The sequence below is a fragment of the Culex quinquefasciatus genome, chromosome 3 (assembly GCF_015732765.1).
Source record: "Culex quinquefasciatus strain JHB chromosome 3, VPISU_Cqui_1.0_pri_paternal, whole genome shotgun sequence".
In the NCBI taxonomy this organism is placed as follows: Eukaryota; Metazoa; Arthropoda; class Insecta; order Diptera; family Culicidae; genus Culex; species Culex quinquefasciatus.
Window position 1 is genome coordinate 79801621 of NC_051863.1, and position 23417 is coordinate 79825037.

The window sequence follows — 23417 nt, forward strand, 5'->3', positions numbered from 1 at the left end:
AAACATCTAAACAATTTAATGTTGACAGAAACCTAGTACTACGTTTTGTTCAGAAACTCATGCCAGACATTTTGCTACAAAAAGCTCATGAAGAGATGATTTCTATAAAAGTTATATAACAAATACTATTACCAAAATAAAAAGGTGCAAAAAGTTTGTACACCTTTCGAAAAATTTACATAAATAATGTTATTTGTTGACAAATCACCATAAATCCAGTCTCCCAACTCCAAATAGGCATCCTTGACTGATTAAAAAATAATTTGGATTGAATATAAAGTTTACTAACTACTTAGTATAAAAGTTTATATAACTCTGGAAATTCTATATAAAACTTATCTTAACTTAATTTTGAAATCTTCTAATTCAACTAAATGTCAATATATTACCATAGAATTGCTAAATAAACATTTTGGAGTAAGTATAACACCGTTTTGGGGGTATTTGTATCGATAGAATAGATTTTTCGTTGGAATTTCGTACCAACCCGGAATTACGTCGTCGGAAAATCCGCCGGCATCTGAACCGGTCCACAATTCACAAGTCAACCTATGTGGCATCAGAAAGGGCATAAAATTTCCGATCTTTTGATACCCATACATCCAGGTTTTCTATAAAACCCACGTTTTTAAATACCTAAGCAAAAACGTTGTTATGGTTTCGTTTGAGCAACCTGTCAAAAATGTATGGAATTTCGTAATTTTTGTTCTCGTGGATCAAACTTACTTTTTGCCCAGGTATTTAAAAACGTAGGTTTTAAAGAAAACCTAGATGTTTGGGTATCAAAGATCGGAAATTTTATGCCCTTTCCGATTCCACATAGGTTGACTTGTGAATTGTGGACCGGTTCGATGCCGGCGGATTTTCCGACGACGTAATTCCGGGTTGTTACGAAATTCCAACGAAAAATCTATTCTAGCGATACAAAGACCCCAAAACGGTGTTATACCCACTCCCAAATGTTTATTTTGCAATTCTATGGTAATATATTGACATTTAGTTGAATTAGAAGATTTCAAAATTAAGTTAAGATAAGTTTTCTATAGAATTTCCAGAGTTATATAAACTTTTATACTAAGTAGTTAGTAAACTTTATATTCAATCCAAATTATTTTGTTAATCAGTCAAGGATGCCTATTTGGAGTTGGGAGACTGGATTTATGGTGATTTGTCAACAAATAACATTATTTATGTAAATTTTTCGAAAGGTGTACAAACTTTTTTTGCACCTTTTTTATTTTGGTAATAGTATTTGTTAAATAACTTTTTATAGAAATCATCTTTTCATGAGCTTTTTGAAGCAAAATGTTTGGCACGAGTTTCTGAACAAAACGTAGTACTAGGTTCCTGTCAAACTTTAAATTTTTTACATGTTTCATCACAAAATGTGCATAGTGCCCAAGGGGTGTAAATACTTTTTTTACATACTGTAAGTACACCCAGAGGAAAAATATATCTCAAAATCTGCAACAGTGGTTTTGCTGCAGAAAATGTTACAATTTATAACATTTTTTTGCAGCAAGCCCGTAGATCATTTTTGCCCGTGTGTAAACATGTCAGCGATCTACAGTTCACACCAACACATATAATGCTGACGCGTCCCCGAGAAACCCTTTAGGGAGAAGAATATGTTGGTGATCTGTCCCTCTCATTTCATCAAGCGTTCATGGCGCGGTGATAGCGTGTCGGATCAACAACCAAGAAGTTAATGATTCAATCCTCGTTCTGTCAGGATTTTTTTTTCTCAATACCAGCAAACAGCAGTCGGTAATGTCGATAATTGTCGGTAAGGGGCAAAAATGTCATACCCTTCAATCGCAAAAAATGCAGATTCTGATATACTTTCATGCCGCCATGTATCACAATCATGCGACCGCCGTTTGGGTGTAGTTACTAAAAAACCCTCGTCCTTAATTACACAAAAAATATATTTTTCGTTAGGTTCTCGCACTTGAGGAACTTTTTGTGTTGTAAAGTGAACTTTTCATACATTTTAACACTAATTCACTTCAAAAAAAGTTTGGTTTACTTTTCCCCAAGGATTTCTGCAAAGAAAAACTTCGTCAAAAAACAATATTTAAAATGGTCCCGCGGCTGGTATTCAGTACACTTTTGAAGCATTTTTATGTTTCACATACCTTATCTACACTATTCAATCACAAAACTTCACCAATAATCAAAATTTCTACTGAATTCCTCATTTGTTTTCTTACTAAACAAAAGGGCCCGTAAACATCATTCAAAACAACAATCCGGTGACAGCGCTTTAGTGCCCTATCAGCTCTCATCGAAATTGCATTTAGAAAGGGCCCATTATGAACAACAGTTGGAAAGATAAAAGGGCCAAATAACGATTTTTTTTTTAATTATGAGTTTAATAGAAAATCAACAAAAATTAAGAAGCATTTAAGCAGAGTTGAGGATAATGATGTGTTTTATCGTATCATCAGTAAAAATACCGTCAGTCAAGCTTCTTTTTTAAATAGGAATTGAAACAAGTTGTCCACTTTTTGCAAGCGATTTTCTCGAATCGCGGTTTTTGGTTTTGTCCCCTAATGAAATGTTTTTCTCGAATTATTAGATTAACTTACTATTTAGAATGGAATATACTTTTGGCATCGTTAATTGACACGACATAAAACAATAATTTAAAAAAATAGAATTTCTTGATTAAAGATGGATTGTAGAAGGTTGAGAAAGCATCAACAGGGTTGTTACGGGAGAGGCGAAAAAAAATCCGCGCCAAATCCGCGCCGACCTAAAATCCGAAACCGCTCAAAATCCACGCCATACAAAAAAAAATCGCGACCAACATTTAAGAAATTTTATTTTTAATGAAGAAAAACTAATTCAGAAAGAATTTGATAAAAAAAATCGTTTTATGGTTAAAGGCTCCAAAAGAATGAAAGCAAAAAATCCATTTAAAAAAATCCTTAAGAGACGGTCAAGGCAAGGGTCATGAAAAAAAATCTTCAAAATAGAAAATACAATATTTAAAAAAAAATTAACTTCAAAAATATAACCTCAAAATTAAATCAAAATCTAAAATAATAATATGATAAAATTTTAAATTTCGAAAGTTTCAATATTCAAAATCTAAGAATTTTTATAGAGTTTGTAATCTAAAATCCTCGCTAAAATTTCACTAAGAAAGAAATTTAATTTCTGATAAAAAAAAATAATGTCTTCTCATAATTTCAAAATCTCTTACATAAAATAGGACTTCAAAAATTGTGGAATTCAAGAATTTAAGAACTAAGAATTTAAAAATAAAAACATTTAAGAATTTCCAAATTTTAGAATTTTAGAATTTTAAAATATTAAAATTTTAGAATTTTAGAAATTTAGAGTCTTAGAATTTTAGAATTTTAAAAATTTTAGAATTTTAGAATTTTAGAATGCTAGAATCTCAGAATTTTAGAATTTCAGAATTTTAGAATTTAACAATTTAAGAATTCAAGAATTTAGGATTTTAGAACTTAGGAATTTAAGAACTTTAGAATTTATAAGCATAAGGATACTAAAATCATTTAAGATTTGAGATTTTTTTTCTATATTGTTTTGAATTTTATATTATTTTGTTTTTAAATTTTGACTATTTTATTTTGATTTTTTTTAAATCTTCAAATTTTCGATTACCCAAATTTTTGGTATTTAGAATTTCAGATTGCTAAAATTTTGAATTTCGAAATTTCAGATTTTTTTAATTAAGATTTTAGAAATTTCGAACAAAAAATATTTATTTTGATTTTTTTTTGTTATTGAGCAACTCTCTACAAAATCGGCCGATTTCGACCATTTTTATTTTTTGTACCATTTGATTTGACTCAAACTTTGAGGGGGCCTTCCCTATAACCAAATAAGCTATTTTGCGTCCTTGGTTCACCCATACATACAATTTTGGCAGCTGTCCATAAAAAATGGTATGCAAATATTCAAACACCTGTAACTTTTGAGTGAATTTTCAGATCAATTTGGTGTCTTCGGCAAAGTTGTAGGTATTGTTGAGGACTTTTGAGAAAAAAATAGGTACACGGAAAAAAAAGTTGAGGATTTTTTTATCAACTTTTTTTTCACTAAAACTCAATTTCCCAAAATACGTATTTTTTGATTTTCGAGATTTTTTGATATGTTTTAGGGGACAAAAATCCGCAACTTTTGAGCCATAGAGAAACATGGTCAAAAAATCTGCCGCTGAGTTATGAATTTTTGAAAAAATAGTGATTTTTGGAAAAAATCGAAGTTTCATGCAAAAACAAGTTTGACATTATTTTATAATGCAAAATTGAATTTGCAATCGAAAAGTACTTTATATATTTTTTGATAAAGGGCTCCGTTTTCAAGATATAGCCACCGAAAGTTTGATTTTAGCGAAAGTTTTTCAATTTTTAAAAATAGTGACCAAGAGTGACCATTTCTAAAAATATTTTTTTTTAAAGTTCAGAAAATTTGCTATAAAATTGTCTAAGAGACATTGAAGATTGGACCTCTGGTTGTTGAAATACAGCGGCTTAAAGAAAAAGAAACACGAAAATTGAAGTTTTCTAAGTCTCACCCAATTAGCCCACCATATTCTAATGACGATATCTGAGCAATTAATGGTCCGATTTTCAATGTTAATACATGAAACATTTGTGAAATTTTCCGATCTTTTCGAAAAAAATATTATGATAATTTTTAAATCAAGACTAGCATTTTAAATGGGCGTAATATTCAATGTTTGGCCCTTTCAAAATGTTAGTCTTGATTTAAAAATTTTCAAAATATTTTTTTCGAAAAGATCGGAAAATTTTACGATTGTTTCATGTATTAACATTGAAAATCGGACCATTAGTTGCTGAGATATCGTCATTAGAAAATGGTGGGCTGTTTGGGTGAGACTTAGAAAACTTCAATTTTCGTGTTTCTTTTTCTTAAAGCGGCTCTATCTCAGCAACCCGAGGTCCAATCTTCAATGTCACTTAGACAATTTTATAGCAAATTTTCTGAACTTTTCAAAAAAAAATATTTTTAGAAATGGTCACTCATGGTCACTATTTTTAAAAATTGAAAAACTGCAAATATTTCGCTAAAATCACATATCCTCAATTTTTTTTCCGTGTACCTATTTTTTTTCTCAAAAGTCCTCAACAATACCTACAACTTTGCCGAAGACACCAAATTAATCAAAAAATTCACTCAAAACTTACAGCTGTTTGAATATTTACATACCATTTTTGTATGGACAGCTGCCAAAATTGTATGGAGACTTGTATGGGTGAACCAATGACACAAAATAGCATATTTGGTCATAGGGAAGGCCCCCACAAAGTTTGAGCCAAATCAAAAAATACAAATAAAATCCATTTCCGGTTTTGGTAGAGAATTGCTCTATTGTAAAAACAATGAAAACATTTTTTTCGTATTTTTGAATTTCTGAAGCTTTGAATTTGGAATATTCTGATCTTTTTATTTTCGCCAAGAATGTTAAAATTTAGAAAAAAAAAATATTTCTACCGATTAAATTCCATTCCAATATTCGGAAGTGGAGGCCAGCTTCTGTTACGTCCAATCAAGTTCATATTTGGCGCCCACCAGAACAAGCCCCAATAATAGTTTTTGTTACACATTCTAATGTCTATATCTGAGGGAAAAGTTTGTAATATTTGATTTACAACATTAAAAATTTAATAAATCCAGTATAAAATTAAAAATAAATAAGGTTAAAAATCATTACTCATCATCATTACATGATAACATACAAAAAAATATTTTCTACATAATCTTTATCTTCATTTTTCGACGTTTCGTACTAAGAAAATACAAACAAACATTTTCAAAATTGCCATCCGCGCGAAATCCGCGCCTGAGCAAAATTAGCCAGCCAATCCGCGCCAGATCCGCGCTATCCGCGCGAAACGCGCCATCCGCGCGATCCGCGCCGTCCGTAACAACCCTGCATCAATAGTCCGCCCTGTTCAATCGATTCAGCACAGCAATGCTTACAGAACGGTGTTTAATACTCACAGGTGCGGCGCTCGGTGTGGATGATCCTGATCCTTGTTGCATAGCGACTGGACTAAGCCTGAAACCAAATTCTTCATTGGCACACAAATCATAATAGTTTTCATTCCACATCTTTACTGTGCTGCCGCGACCACCACATGCAGTGGGTGCGCAGGTGGGCCGCCACTGGCCTCAGCGGAACGGCAGACGACATACACGGAACGCGCGCGACGGAACACGCGAAATGGGTCCCCTTTCCCGTCTGTGTCACAAAAGTTGGTCCGAATCGGAGGATGCAGAGTATTGATTTTTCATTCCGTTTCTCGAACGACGGCAGCAGCGAGCATGCAGCAGGCAAGAAGTGGTGGTAGCAGGGCACATTATTAGGTTACCACTGCATCCTTTATTTTTGCTGTTGACGACGACGACGACCGCAGGCAGAGGTGGAACAAGGTAGTATCGGCGAAAAAGAGCCCAACAAGCTTTTGTCACAGAGCGCAGCGGCGGCAGTTCAGCTACTCCTGTGTCGATGATTATCCATTTTGCTTTCGAGTTTTCTACACACCAGTGGCACTCTTCTCCGGCCGTTTCTCAGCCCAGCAAACATCCCACACACATTTCCACCAACAACGAGAACAACCGCACACGCACAAGGTGTAGAGGACACAGACAGAAAGAACGGCTGCACTGCCACCACCAGTCGCGATATCACACAACCGACACGGGAGAAAACGAGGAACCGAATCTACGCTCCCGTGTCTTGCTGTGCTTCCTACGAGATCAATGTACACTCAAGGTCAAAATCTTGAAATATTCTTCGCGATTGCACCACTTCCGGGCCCGGCCAGCGGTCAACTTCACTTGATTGCACTTCCGCAAGGTTTAATCTACTTGCTTTGACCAATTTGGATCGGAATTGGCGAATATTTCCTGGCTAAACTGACCATAATGCCCGCAATGTCTAAACTTTGTTCGATGTAGCGTCTTTTCCTCTCACATTCAACTACCGAAAGTATTCGAAAAAATACAAAACTAACATAGTCGTAACGCTCACCCGTACACATCGTACAGGAGATTTCATTCACACTACAATACGGGTACTCCCGATGCTGTAAAACAGCGCAAAGCAAAATGGCATAATAACAAGAGTCTAACCAGGCGGATTGCGCGCCGGTATTGGTGCCATCGTGGTGCCCTGGCGGATGTGTGTACCCAAGCAGCAACCGACACACGAACACACATCATTTACGTCATCTTGCAAAAGGGGAAACACCGAGTCGAACTTCGAACGGGAATCGACTGGTCGGAGTTTGTTCGTGTGAGTGACATCACCGCCCCGCATATGTCTGTTTCATTCCGTCCACCGGGTCTAACGGGTCGAGACTCGTCAATGGGCGTAGGGAACCGTGAACAGACACACGTCCGAGACGGCGACGACGAGTCACACGCCACAGTCCGCGGATCAGTCGCCGCAGCCGGTGTAGCGCGGCGACGACCGCAAATTGACCAGCAGCTCGGAGGGGAGAAGAAGCGCGTCGCGGTGTATTTTAAAAACGCGAGAATGGTGGAAGAAAAATGACCGGGGCCACACAAACACATCGAGAGAGGTGTTGTTGGGTTAATGGAATCACGATATTGCGGAAAGTAGACTCTTTTCCAGCATACATGAGAGATTTGTTCTAGTAACTGTACAAAGGTGTCGGCGGTTGTAGTCATATCCAATTCTTCTGGTTCGAGCGCCATTAGCTTGGCAACACTGCATTTGCTGCACGGACACACCTCAAGAAAGGGGCAACTCTTTCTTCGCTTCGCCAATCACCTTCCACCCGGTGGTGTAGGTACATGATGCGGCACATCGTATCTGTAGCGAGACGAAGGAAAGCAAAAGCTCAGGCACAGCGTTCCTCGTATGGGTAGAAGGTTTTAAAAATTCGACCGTACTCATCGCCGTCGTCGTCGTCGTCGGCGGTCTCGGATTCTGTCAGGGTATGGGTACTGCGCGCCTTCCACTCACACCAGCGTCAAGTGTCTGTTTCAGTGTGGGGAAGCAGCGAATTCCACCTGAAACACCCGCGTTTTTCTGCGTTCACCGGAGCCAGAAACGCCACCGAAAGCGCGCGCGGTTGATTCGAACTCGGGGGGCATCATCATCGTCAGCAGCAGGTAGGCAACGTGCATTCAGCAGTGCGTGGCGACGTTGGATGTCACCGAAAAGTCTCGACGATTCTTCCATCGTGGCGCTATGCGGCAAACGCACTGAAGCCGTAGCTGCCATTGTATCCGTGAGTGCGTATGACCTACTTTCTTCTCGGGGAGGGAGGCTCGACTCGACTACATCTGCTGTGCCTTTCCACACCATCAATTGGTTCATTCAAGCCAGCTCGGAGGAATGAAACGAAATTCTTTGCCCGAAACTTAGAGCACCTGACCCTCCCGTGTCCGTCTGCCTGCCAATCCGAACCTAGACAGTAAAGATGTGGAATCAGGATCTGGGGGCAGGAACTGAGCTACATACCGATACAGGTCTCACGAGGGCATCCGCAGTCAGCTGAGAATCATCACAAGTTATTGGAATTTCACAGAAGGCTGCAAAAGAAACAGAAAAAAAAGATTACAATTAGCTTTCGTATGCACAGATAACATCAATTGAACAGATAAATTCAACCCGAGTTCCAGATAACGGAACCAGCGATAGATGGACGAACGGCCTTCGTAACAACCAGACGAAGCAGATGACGTAGCACATTACTATTTGGATAGGCACCGAGAGATAATTACAGCGCGCTTGAAACAATTCGGCGTGAGTCGGAGATGACGTCAGTTCTTTCTGCTAGGATTTCCCTCGCCGCCATGCGGTCCGGACCCGCAGCAGCAATGCGTTGAACTTAGACTTAAAGGGGGAACGAAAAAAAAGAGCGTTTGTTTACATTGCTGCAACCGGCATCGGCTCGGGTGTTCACCTGCTTGTGAGCAAAACAAAACAACCAGCTAAACAAACGGAAGCCCTTCACGCTGAGAGGCGTTCTAGGCAGAACGATACGATTAGGTCACCGTAACTTGGTCTCGTGTGATTGTTCGGAGTTGTGTATCCCAACCTGAGAAGTTCAAGTCAAGGATCTTGCAACGTCAGTACCCACCCACTTGAAGATCAGTCTGGGTCTGAATTCCAATAATTTCTTTATTTCTTCTATGTTCTCGTAAATGTGCAAAAGTTTCAATCTTGATACATTTTTCAAGTTAGTTTAAAAGTTTTCTAATATATGTTTTTAAACTTGTCATTTGCAATACCGAACGAACTTCTTGCATAAATTTTGGCCACTTTGCTCTACAGCACAAATCAGGAATTTTTCTGGTACTTTTGTACCCGACCCTCTCCGATTTCAATGAAAGTTTGTAGACATGTTATCCTAGGCCTATATAAGCCATTTTAGTGTATATGGAGCCAATAATACTCGAAAATAACATTTGAGAAGGGCGTAAGGTATTTAAATATTTTTGTATTTTGCAATTTAAAAATTACTGTAGGTATCTCGAAGCCGTTGCATCGTATCAAAAAGTGGTCAAAGACAAACTTGTAGGAAATTGGACGGGCTTTTTGAAAAAAAAAATACACTGAAACAAAAATACACGCCACTTCTATGAGATTTTTCAGTTTTTAAGTTCAAAAGGTAAATTTGATTGTAATGTCACGATTTTTTTCGCTCAAAATTTTTGAGGAAATAGCCTAAAATGTTACAAAAAGGCTTACGAAAAATGCAGGATGGTATGTCACTCCTAAAAAATACAAAAATCATTTACTACAACCCTTGGGGTTTTTTATTTTTTGAAAACGTCCAATAAACCAAATTTCCAGTTTTTGCATTTTAGGTGTTTTTTTAATACCCCTGACTCAAGGCGGTTTCAAAAACACCCAAAAAGCAAAAACTGGAAATTTGGTTTATTGGTCCTTTTCAAAAAAAAACTCCAGAATTGTTTTTTTAAAGCGGTCTAAACGTCAATTTTTTTTCAGAATCGATAGTGGGAATCGATTCCCCAGACAATTTTACATAAAAGTCTCCATATTGTCCATCATCCTAAGTCCAATACTTGGGAAGATAAAGCGGTTTTAAAAATAAAAATGTTGAAAAAATAGGTTTTTTGGTGGTTTTTGGCAATTTCTACATGACACTCTTAGTTTTTCAGTGTCGTAAATATTTTTACCGGATAGCTCGTCCAATTTCCCATAAGTTTACCTTTGACAGTTTTTCATTTGACTTGTCTTATTATTTACGTAAGCTTATTTACTATCCAGGTTTCTACCACAATGAAAAAAATATTCTATTTACAGTTATGAGCAATGTTATTAAACTTATATCTGTAAGCCCATACATTTAATTGAAATGCTGTCAAAGACAAACTTATGGGAAATTGGACGAGCTATCCGGTAAAAATATTTACGACACTGAAAAACTAAGAGTGTCATGTAGAAATTGCCAAAAACCACCAAAAAAACCTATTTTTTCAACATTTTTATTTTTAAAATCGCTACCAGAACCAGAAAAATCCTGATTTGAGCTGGAATTGCTCTATAAAACGAACTAGGTTATGAGTATATCATAATTTGTTTCTTTTTGCCTTCCTCACCCCAATGAGGAAAGGCTATAAAATCACTCGAAAAATGAACTTCTTTATTGGACCTCGTAGACCCACCTTCACGTATACCTATCGATTCAGAATCAAATTCTGGACAAATGTCTGTGCGTGTGTCTGGATGTGAGTCCGTGCACCGAAAAATATGCACACGATTATCTCCAGACAGGCTTAACCGATTTGGACGATTCAACAAGGTGCGCATTGGATCGACGTCCGGTGTCTCCAGAATCAACGATTCACCCTTCAAATGTACGCGTTGTCCTTAGTATGCTATGACGGCTCGGTGAAAATTACGACGCCCCATGTCAGACGGCGACCACGTGGAGAAGCATCGATTGCATTATTATTACAAAATCATCATGTTAATTTATTTAGAATAGTTCAAATTGTTAAAGAATGTTTCTGAGCCAAAACTTGGATGAATACTTTGCCACGTGTTCACCGTCTGACACACATAACATAACATAAAAATCCCATAGTAATTTACATGTAAACTTTAAACCGCTGGGGACTGGCCAATTCTCATCCAAATGGGCTGATGTTTGGCATGAGATTTCCTCTGGGTATCCTCTACAAGGGGATCATCGGTTTGTCTGATTCTGAGAACTTTTTTGTTTGGATGAAACACCCTAGTGTACATGTTAAGTAGGTTCCAAACAAACAAATAATGCATTGAAAACCTTTTCTTTAGCTATAAAAAATGTCACAGCACATTTAATCTTAAAATTCTCCAATTTGCTTCTAGCCCATGCCATATAAAGGAAAAATATTTTTTCTATGTTGGTTGTTCTGAAGAGCCACCTCTGAATTTTTGTATGGATTAAAAAGTAAACTGCCTTCACGGCTACTTTTTCTGAGAGTTGTAAAACTTAATTACACTGAATTTTACGCATTCTATTAACCAGTTGTACTAAAACAGTGAACTTTGTGGAAGTATACCGACACAGAAAATGTTTCAATTTTTAGGAGTTTTTGGAGCCTGCAATGGTTTAAGGAAAAAAAATAATGCCACAAACGATGGTAATTGACTCTAGCGAAAAACGAAGTTGACTTTATAGCTGTCGGCCACCATTGGCTAGTACCAACCACTAGTGTCTTCCTTTTTATCTACAAGGACTTCGCCGCCCTGGGCTTCTAAGTGTATGAAAGTATGGCACGGAGCGACGGCGCCGAATACCCATATTTACACAAAGAATTTTAGAGCGCCCGCCGCGGGATTCGAACCGGCGACCTCTGGGTTGTGAGTCCAGTGCGCGGTCCGATTGATCCACACGGGCGTGACTCTAGCAGATGCCCTGATATGACTTTCAACAGTATAGAGCCGTTGGGCACCCTTTAGAGCCATCGACATAGGTTTTAAGTTATTAAATTATTTTGACCGAATCATTCAAGATGATTATTCAAATGGCATATTTCTCCAAAATGACCAATTTTATCAAAATTTATAAACTTTTTTGATTGGGCGTGTTTAAGTGGGATTTCTAACGATGCTTTTGACACAGGGTTGGATATTTTTAAATGTTACGTTTTTAAGATAAAAGGTATGAAATAAAGGTAAAATTTGTACCAAAAATACATCCATTATTGTAGTCCGCCAATACCCAGTTTTGGCGAACTGCAAAAAAACTGTCATCAAAATATCTTCATAACATACTAAACCAACACCATGATACATAAAAAAAAAGTTTGTTAAATACATTTTAGAATGGAACCAACTTTCTGTGAAAATATGCACATTTCGCATTTTTTATGGGCCATACTGTATATCAATAAATTCTGCAACTTTTTTTTTAACTTTTTCGAAAATTTACCATCAACCATCACCCATTCATTCCATTCAGAAGAGTTGAAGCGAAGAAGCACGGCCAATGCATTTGCATCTTCCTTCCTTTCATTTAGCTTCATCATGTGTAATATATCCTTACATTTTAGAATATAAATTTTGCTGGGATTTCCCTAGCGACCTAGCTCTACAGAAAACAGCAATTCCTTTTAATTCCGCAATAGGTTTATTAATATCTTGACAAGCTGCTGGCTTGGGGCATTTGTTTACATTGCTGCAGCCGCCATCGGTTGTTCGGGCATTCACCTGTTTGTGAGCAAAACAAAACAACAAGCTGAACAAACGGAAGCCCTAGTTCAAACGCGTTCTAGACTGCACGATACGATTAGGGTCACTGTGACTCAATTTCGCAAACGGCTTTACGGGCGATTGCTCGGCGTTGAGTCAAGCGTTTCTTGTAATTTAACAGTCATCCCCGTGCACCGCGTTCAACCGCGTTCTCTGTTTTCTGTACTCGATCAAACACCAGCACCGCGTGTGCACGCGTACAAGCAAACCTAAACTCTGCCGTGTACAGACTGTACCCGTACACGAACCTCAAGTTTAAACCGAACCTTGCACCCCGGGTACAAACCCCGTGCATGCCGACGACGCAGAAAAGAGACAAAAATTGTTCCCTCACGCTCCCTCTGCTGTAAAGTGGTGTTTCATTCTCCGCTGCAGTCACACTACAGTGTTTGCCACAGAGAGAGTGAGAAGCAGTCATTTTTTCGTCTCTTTACACGCTCTTCGCTCGTACGGCGTTGTATCCGAGGTGTGCACCCCGTGTTTACACCGCGTGTAAACTTGAGTGCGCCGTGCGGGGAGAACTCGAACATGACAGCCTGGTGTGTTTGAGGTTCATCTGCACTGAAAACTTGTACGGCGTGTACGGCGTGCGCGCGTTTCGGGAAGACTGTAATTTAATGTTATAAACATCAATTCAGAACATATAGTAGGCCGCTAAAATGCTAAACATTTGAGTTATCACAAAAAAAAGCGATTCGAGAAAATCGCTTGCAAAAAGTGGACAACTTGTTTCAATTCCTATTTAAAAAAGAAGCTTGACTGATGGTATTTTTACTGATGATACGATAAAACACATCATTACCCTCAACTCCGCTTAAATGCTTCTTAATTTTTGTTGATTTTCTATTAAACTCATACTTAAAAAAAAAAAAGTTATTTGGCCCTTTTATCTTTCCAACTGTTGTTCATAATGGGCCCTTTCTAAATGCAATTTCGATGAGAGCTGATAGGGCACTAAAGCGCTGTCACCGGATTGTTGTTTTAAATAATGTTTACGGGCCCTTTTGTTTAGTTAGAAATAATGAGGAATTCAGTAGAAATTTTGATTATTGGTGAAGTTTTGTGATTGAATAGTGTAGATAAGGTATGTGAAACATAAAAATTCTTCAAAAGTGTACTGAACAGCAGCCGCAGGACCGTTTTAAATATTGTTTTTTGACGAAGTTTTTCTTTGCAGAAATCCTTGGGGAAAAGTAAACCAAACTTTTTTTTGAAGTGAATTAGTGTTAAGAATGTATGAAAAGTTCACTTTATAACACAAAAAGTTCCTCAAGTACGAGAACCTAACGAAAAATAAAAGGGCACATTAGAACTTTTTTTTTTGGTTTGCAGTGAACATGGTTATGTGCCCTTTTGTGTTTTGATTTTTTTAATAGGAAATTGTTTGTTATCAATCTGATTCTTGGAAGGCATGTAGGGAGTGTATTAATTAATGGAATAGTGGAATAATCCCGAATGTTTACGTTTTGGTTTTGTGCCCTAATGAAATGTTTGGCTCGATTTGTCTTATCACGCCTTCCGTTGGACGGGGAAGTAAATATTGGCCTCGGTCTAACCAAGAGGGTTAGGTCGTTAGCTCAGTCCAGGTGTAGGAGTCGTTTCCCTGGGTCCTGTCTCGGTGGAGTCGCTGGTAGGCAGTTGGACTCACAAGCCAAAGCGCATCAGTTCGAATTCCGGGGTGGATGGAAGCTTAGGTGTAAAAGAGCTTTGCAATTGTCTTTACAATCAAGCCTTCGGACACCTAGTTTCGATTAGGAATCTCGCAATCGAGAACGCCAAGGCAATGCTGTAGAGCGAATAATTTGATTTGATTTTGAACACCAAAATTTGGTATTCCTGTGTTATTTACCCCTGCTCGGGAAATTTGACTGTATTTTTAATTGTTTATATCAAACATTGCAGGGTCCTTCCCTATGACCAAAGAAGCCATTTTGGGTCATTGGTTCACCCATACAAGTCTACATACAATTTTGGCAGGTGTTCTTACAAAAATGGTATGTAAATATTCGAAAATCTGAAACTTTTGAAGAAATTTCCTGACAATTTGGTGTCTTCGGCAAAGTTGTTTATATTGATGTAGACTGTTTCCCAAAACAGGTATTTTGAAACTATCGAGATTTTTTTTTTATGTTTTGGGGATCATTCTATTAAGACGTAACGCTGTTGAAGGGGAGGGGTAAAAGGCCGTGTTACGCACCATACTTTTTTTTTAATTTTGAAAAAAATGCATGGAAATTTTGTTACGAGGAGGGGGAGGGGTGATAAATCTCAATATTTGCGTTACGTTATAAAAGAACGCTCCCTTAGGTGGCCAAAGCCCGCAACTTTTGAGCCATAGAGAAGTAGAAAGCTTTGGCCACTCTGGGACCGATTCCGGAAAATCTGCAGATTGTATGGGAAAAGTTACGTAACATCAAATTCTGATCAAATCATCCTGAATATGTAAACAAGCTAAAGCGTCAAGAAATGAAAAAAAAACAAGACGAAGTAGGTTGGGTTTAGCTTGTTTTCTTATAAGAAACATTTCTCCAAGATGCAAGTGGCTTTTACTGTAAAATTAAGGACTATGTAAAGATTTGGTAGTAAAAAAAAGTGAATGGCTTTCCGGACGGGTGGGAAATATGCATAAATAAAAAACAAAGTTGAAACTTTTATACTTTCAAAACCGCACAACAACGCTGAAAGTGAAGGCGCGCAGGTGGTTTGTTGACTGGTTGATATTGTTTGCGCCCAGGAAACTTTCACTCGAGTTCTCATGAATGGAATGGAATCGCGCGACTGCCGGCATGATCCATCAGCAGCAGAGCTGCTCCAGGCAGCATGACCCATTTGCGAAAGTAGCTGGAATGCGACCGGCATCATCGACTAGGCACGAGCGAGTAGTTCTCTCAGTCCTCTAGCCCAATTCCTACCATTTCCTTGAACACAACAAAACACAACAACAACAACAAATCGGTGGCTAAACTTCCGCACAACACACCAAATTGTACTCGCAGCAAAACACATCGAAAGCCACCCAGAGCAAAACACTCAACCGACTGGTCAATGTAGTACACGCGAGAGGGATTAGTGAGTATAGGTTCAAGTCGAAGGACGCACACATGTGCTGTACCACTCAGGCTGCGGTATAGTTGTGGTAGGAAGTGTACTTAGCGAGATTAGTAAATTCGTCACTCGGTTCGGTGAACAGCACCATTCGGCATTGGAACCAAGGCTTGAACCAAGGCCAGTCCCCGGCGTCACGTACACACTCAAACCGCACATACCGTCCAACGGTATAACGTCATGTTCCGCAGACTAAACGCTAACGCGCCATATGATGGATTCCTCCCCGCAGACCAGACCAGACGGTGATGACGATGACGATGGACGAACTTCACCAAAGAGTGAGGAGTTACAAATAAAACGGCACGCAAAATTTTTGTTCGCATTTCCAGCATTACATAATCACAGATATTTTGACCGTGGCCAGAGTGCGAAATTGGAACACTTGTCGTCCTCCAGCATTTGCCTTAGCGCATCGCAACTGCATCAAGTGCGAACGTACTGCGCGTTGTCGATCCAGAATGTTCGATGCTATGTTGTGGTTATGCTGATGCTGCCTGCGCCCCGTTTTCCAGCGTAAACATGAATGAAACACACAAACAGAGACGAACGCGCCTGTTAGGATAGGGGATTATGTTGTGTGTTGCGGTTGGCAGTGCTGCCGACAATTGTACTGGAAACATAGGACAACAATATGCTATGGGTGGTGCCGAATGAGTCACTAATTGAAGGGCCAACCAGTTCAAGAGTTTTGTAAGGTGTCGTCCATTCGGCGTGATTCATTTGGCAGATCGATCGGAACATTTTCGCAATAACTTTGCAATGGGGTGGGGTTTTGGGTTGTGACGTTGAATAACGTCTTACTTGAAGTACTCAAATTTGATATAAAAAAAATTAAAGAAGAATTATTGGTTTACGATTTGTTCATACGAAGTCCCATATTAAACTTTCGGATAATCGAGTCTGGACTGTAGGATCCTAAATCCTATAAATAGTTTATGCAAAAAGTTGCAAAAAGACGATTTTTTCAGCACAATAGTAAATTTATCCAACCCGGTTTCGATGCCTATGTGCTCTCTTGTTCTAAGCTTGCTGGTTTTACTATCTAGTTAGTTGAATAAATACGTAGAGTGCTGACAAAATCGAGCTGGATGACAGCTAAGCCAGTCCGATTTGCGATGTCTTTCTGTCGGGTCGCAAGATTTTTCGCGTTCGGGGTCGTGTGCAACAACAACAAAATCTTATCATACCATTTCAGCTCGATAAACATCGTAACCGTCGTTCGCTTCGTTAATCAGTACCCCACTAAACATTAATCATTTAAAACTCGTAAAAACATTTCAATTTAAAAGTTACACTGTTTAATCCTTCATTCTTTAATTGGTTCTATGTTGTCACAGCCAGCTGTCTAAGATTAAACTATTACTTTCAAAATAAACCAGAAATGTCTCATCCGCAGCATTGATTGCTTGCTTTGGGTCGCATTATCATCTTCTATGATGAATCCTGACCAAACACCCTATCATACTAACAAATTTCCAGGTTCCTGGCGCTTGTGGGGTGTAAGCACAGGGTAAACCAGCTGCTCTAATAGCAACCTGCGCTAACCCTTAAAAAAATCGAGATCTAAAAAATGACATTGCGGACGCCGTTGGTGACCAATGACAGTTACCTATTCGCAAGTGATCTAGTTTTAGTGAAACTTTTCCAGCTGTCATGGAAAACTTCACAGAAGCTGGACGGAAAGTTTAACTCCATGTTGCACTCTTAATTTCTCGATTGTCTGGCCCTGCCTGAACAAAAAAAGCAAGCACCAGATGGATCTTCCATCTATATTTAAACTTCCAACCCCGGCGATAGCTTAGAAACCACAAATCTTCGAAGGTCGGTCTTGGACTCAATTTAGAAGGATATTCTACGTAGAATCCATTTCCGTGATCAAAATTTAGATTGAAAATTATAAATAGCCGTAACTCAAAACACCCCAGTTTATGTTTGTTTTATTCCAGAGATATTGATTATCGAGTTAAAAATTATAAATTAAACAAGTTTGGTGAAGTAGGTGAAAAATTTCTGGAATGTATAAAACATTTTAACATTTAAATTTAAGAAAATTACAAAATTTGATATGCTGCGAAACGGCTGATAACCAAATTTCAGTTTTGATGATTTCGACTCCGCCTGAACAATAATGTTTTTTTGTTTATAATTCATTTCGGATTTTTTTAAACACAATGCGGCTACTATCCAAACTTTTTTTTTTAATTAAATGTTCACTCCATGATACCGGCTCACATCGAAAAACGAAACAAAGTTGACTTTATAGCTGTCGGCCACCTTTGCTAGTACCAACCTCTGGTGTCTTCCTTTTAACTACAAGGACTTCGCCGCCCTGGGCTCCTAAGTGTTTGAATACGGCACGGAGCGACGGCGCCGAATACCCATATTTACACTTAGAATTTTTACACATCTCTCTTTTTAATTTCTCGATAAAGCACATTTTGGAGGTTTTTGCTAAATGGCACTATCACAAAACACTCATTAAGTATGGATCCTGAAGGAGATATGTCGATACACTCATTTAAAATAAGACCATTTGATTAGTTGAGAGTCAACCAATCCAGTATTCTATATCGGGTAAATTCTCATCGGTAGATGCCACTATCTCAATCAATCAGGGATCAGAATTTCAACGATCAAGACTGCCCATGTTCGCATAAATGTCCCATATGCAAAAAGAGCAAGCTGAGAAAAACGCATTTGAAGTTTGTCCCACACATAAGGCTACGTGTTAAGTTTTCGTAAAAAAACAGGATTTCCTCTTGATTTCTAGAAAAAAGTACTGGATGTTATAGGCTTTTCTGAAAGAGCACACGGTTTTGAACCAAACTGCATCATTAACTCAAAAACGATGAAAATGCATATGGGACATTTATGCAATCATGGGCAGTAGATGTCTCTGCAATCAGGGTACTCAATTTTGACAAGTATTTCCAGACACTCACCACCAGATGTCGAGTCTCTTTGAAAAATATTTTATCATTAGGTAAATGTAAAAAATCAATGCTCTGATTTAAAGGCCAGTTAAGTCCTGAAAAAGAGTTATCTACGTGCGCATGTATTGCATGTACGTAAATGAAAATTGAGGTTAAATTTTGTAACCTCCAGCAAAACAAGTGGCGTGCTAGTGTGCGTAATTGGGTCCTAAAATGAAGCTTAGATTTCTGATATTATTGTTTACAGCGATAAAGCTTATTTTTCTGAGCACAATGACCCTTTGTACGACCACAAAGAGTTTAAAGTGGATTTTTAAATCAATTTTGAAAAATTAACCTCGCGGTCCTTCTTGATAGAAAAGCTCCTACTTGACAGCTCGTTCCAAGGGGACCATAGTTGATCCATCAAAAAAATGTTGTCTTGTCAAAAAAATTATTTTGCATTAACATGAAAAAAAGTGAGCAGAAATGCTTTTAAATCGTGTTTTTTACCGTTGTACATAAAAATTGACATAGGGCTTTAGTACCCAATTCGGGCGGTAGCTCGTACACTGAAAAAATCCAACATAGCAAAATCAAATGTTTTTTCACGTGGGCTACTCCAAAAACCAACACGATAACTTCACATGCTTTCCTTTTGACTCTCACATGCTTTTCATTTTAAATGAATGTGTTATTCATTTAACTCCAGCTGATCATTGGCACACAAACATTCAATCATTTTTGGCATGGTGTTCACGTGAGATTCAAATGAATTTCACCTTGATTTGCCCCAATCGGCTTGTCCTTTGGTTTTGAAGTGTAAGTCACGTGAGATTTAAATGAATTTCATTTTGATTTGCTCCAATCGACTTGTCCTTTGATGTCCAAGTGAAATTCACGTTAGTTTCAAATGCTATCGATGACGAAAATAAGTCCTAAAGCAAGATGGCAACTTTCATAAAGTCAGAGCTAGAGCTCTAGCTCCTAATTTCATTTTTTTCCGAAAAAAGTGGTTTTTAATGTATAACATATTGCTGGATTATTTTTAATAATATGGTAAGTAATTTTTAATGAATTCTTTACAATGTTTAATACTAGAAAACTTCTAATATTTCTACAGGTAATCACGGATAGGAAACTTCCGGAGAAACTTTCCAAGACTCCCGTCCAGGCTTGCTCCAGTGTGTGAAAGTGTGAGAGATCCGGTATGTGGCATAGAAGTCAACTTTCGCTGATCGTCCAGAATGTGCATTTTTTTTAAGTGAGAATCGCTCTCGAAAAAGTGAAGTTTTTGAATAGCACCTAAACTCCCGAGCTCGATTAAGTGGTCCTTATACGCAAATAAATAAAAAAACTCCCGAGCTCGAGAAAAGAGGGGAATTTCCATACAAATTCCCCCCTTTTCTCGAGCTTGGGAGTTAAGGTGTTAATCATGCAAAAGTGTTTGTTAAGTGTTGTTTATGTTACATATGTAAATAAAGGCAAAAAATCAAAAAGATATTAAACGTAATTTTATTTTACAATCACAAATATAGAATAGACAAAAAAATATGCTACATAAAATCTTCACTTGAAAATGAAAAGAAAATCATTTGATTTTAATGTGCAATCCATTTCTTTCTCATAAATATTTCATGCGATAATCATGTGGGATGACACGTGAGGTTAACGTGTTTTGCATTTGAATTTATAACGTCCCGCGATGACAAATTTCTAAGTGATTTGCACATGACATTTACATGTAAAGTCGTATGGGGCAGATTCACGTGTGAAACATGTGATATTGCTATGTGACTTTCTTTCAGTGTAGAACAGTGGTTCAGATTAAAAGCAGTTAATTTTCATATTACTGCCGTATAATAGGATGAAAGGAAGTCAGGGACGAGATTTCATACACTACACTCAAACCCCGATGGTTTGACACCAACTGTTGTCAAACGAACGGGGTCACTTTTTTCTTGACACCCTTTTTACAAGGAGTTCACACACACTACAAAACGTTTGCTTTGATTGTATGCGTGAGTGCCGTGTAAAAGTGACAGTTCGTCACTTTTTACCAACGGGGTACAAACTAAAAAGTGTCAAACGAAAAAGTGATTAACCACCGGGGTTTGAGTGTTATTGTTTACAAACTCACACTGGCCCATATACATTGTTTTGTTTTATGATAACAATGTTCAACGCTTTCCTAAACAAACCAGCACCATCGCAAAATGTGTTTTGTTTTGATTCGCTAGAAAAAAAAAAAACAATGAATGTAATTTGTTTGCCATCTTTCGTAGGTTTCTGTTTTCTGGCAACCCTGGCGAACACGAATGTTTGAGTGCCGCTGATAGAAAGAGAAAAAAGAAACGTTCGGTTCACTTTTCATTCTTGGACGTTTGGCAAATCCAAGAAGGCACTTCCTCCCGGACGGAACGACGTGACATTTTCAGGATGATATTGTTTTTGCACTGGGCCTTTGAGCGACGGAACCACTTTTAGAGGGTGATATTTGTGCGGAATCCGAAATCGTCGCAGTATGAATGCATTCTGTTTTGTTTTGACTTTAAAGTTACTATATTCGTTGATTTTCCGTTCCTCCCCAAACATGGCGGGTGCGACGTCGGTGCCAGCCGCCTACTGCGATGAACACGTCTGACTATCTCGGCGACGGGAAGTGGACCCCAAACAACGTAATTGGTGGCTAATTACCTGTGCCTTGAGCGAGATAATCCGCATAAAATCGTCGCACGAAAAACGCACAGCACTCGAAAAAGCCACTTTTGAAGTTGCTCTTTTTTTGACGGCCGTGGCGGCGGTCGCTTCACTTGACCCTTGGGGCACAAACGCACAAAAACACACTCGCGAACAGACACAATCACGGACACGATCGTCGGCGCAGCGCAGCAGTTTGCAACTCAATTCTCTTTCTCTCGAGTTCTCTCGCCTTTTTCAGCGTGTGTGTGGTTTGTGCAAGTCCCACAGCGCACGGTCCTCGCGACGAACCGAGAAAAATTTCCTACACAAGATTTTCAAACGCAGATTTTCACCACTAATCCGGTGTGGCCACGGTAAACTCGATATCACTGGCACGCCTCACATCGTCCACCGTCGGCCGCGATAGGTTCCGCCCGGAAGTGGCCACTTTTACAGGGCTTATTTTCCGCAAAAGTCGCCAGCGAGAATCTGCTCCGCTTGTCGAAATTTTTCCTTCTTTTGCTTTTTCTGGTCGAATCTTCTTCGGCCTTTCGTCGGTACACGACCGGCGCGAGTGTGCGTGCGAGAAGCAAGAAATAAAATGGCGGCGCACGGCTTTCAGTTTCAATTTTCTTTCTCGAACTGCCGTGAATGACACACAGGGCGGAAATGACCACCTTTACTCGCTACTTTACTTGTCATTAAACAGTTTTTATGTTGTCAAATCCTGCAAATTGGTTATCACCTCGTGAAACCCCATTTATAATCATTCAGTCGTCATGGTTCGAACGCCACTTTTCTACGCCCTCTCCCCCCTCCCCACAACAAAAATCCATCTTCAGCGGAAAATTTCACGCACCGGTGAAAGCTTGCGTCAGAAATCCGTCCGCGTAGTTTTTACCTGCGAAATTTCCGACTAAATCCGTCATCCAGCCAGCAGAAGTGGCGTTGGGATCAGTCACACACGCATTGCTCTTTGACGATCCGCAAGAAAAATTCGATTTCAACCGCGCTCGCAGGCAGAAAGTCGCGAATCAAAACAACTGCTGAATTACGAGGATTCTTTTTTTCGCTGGAATCAAATTCAGCGGTGCATAGCGAGGGGTGGGAGGGGGGTAAAATACTTCCGGCTTCCTCAACAGCGCCACCTTGACGACCAATCCGAGAGTCAGTGGGAAGGGTTGCCAGCAATCAGCCTTTTTGTTACACGATAGACGAAATCTATCGAACTGTCACATCGCAACGATCGCAACATGGCATGGAGTTTAATTTTCTGTGCAGTTGCTGTGAAGCTAACCAAGGCTTTTCAAACAGTTTAACTCCATGTTGCACGCACACACTCTCACTTTTAATTCGATGCCAACATTTCAAAAAGCATCATGTACAAAGCATGCGTTTTGAGAAAAACGCATTTCGATGCCAACATTTCAAAAAGCATTATGTACAAACCATCCTTTTTGAGAAAAACGCATTTGAATGTTGAGCATCATTTTTCAATTCCCATTTTAATATAACAGCAAAATATGATGTTCTAATGATAACAAACGATGAAAAACGTTGCTTTGATTGATACTTGATCATCCATATTCAATGAAACATTATTTTCGTCATTATATTTGAGAAAAATAAACATAACTTCTTTTGAAATCACCAACGTCTATATCACCCTGCTGTCATTGAGGGGGGCGCTTTGTTATGATTCGTTTTTCTTCGCCGAATGTACATGGCGCTTTTTTCATGATGCTTTTTTTTTTCGTCACGAGGTTCATGTAGTCTTTTATTTGACAGGTTTACAGGGCTATATAAACAGGCACTGCTGATGGCAGAAATTTTGTTTATGTTACTTTATTTCAAATCATTATTAAACAGACTTTACTGAAGTAACTTTTGCTCATTTTTGGTGGAGAGGTAGCTTATTAAGAGTACTTTCAGAATATGCAATAATCCAGAAAGTGTAAAAATGTACA

General features: G+C 38.6%; 1 protein-coding gene across 1 annotated transcript in view; it reads right to left on the bottom strand.

Annotated features, from left to right (window-relative positions):
* LOC6035833 (homeotic protein female sterile) overlaps nt 1–6999 on the bottom strand; it is a 37839-nt gene extending 30840 nt beyond the window's left edge. The window contains 1 exon segment of the mRNA XM_038261898.1: nt 6007–6999. Within this exon segment, the coding sequence (XP_038117826.1) occupies nt 6007–6117 (111 nt within the window). The 5' untranslated portion in view covers nt 6118–6999.
* Between the last annotated feature and the right edge of the window lie 16418 nt (nt 7000–23417).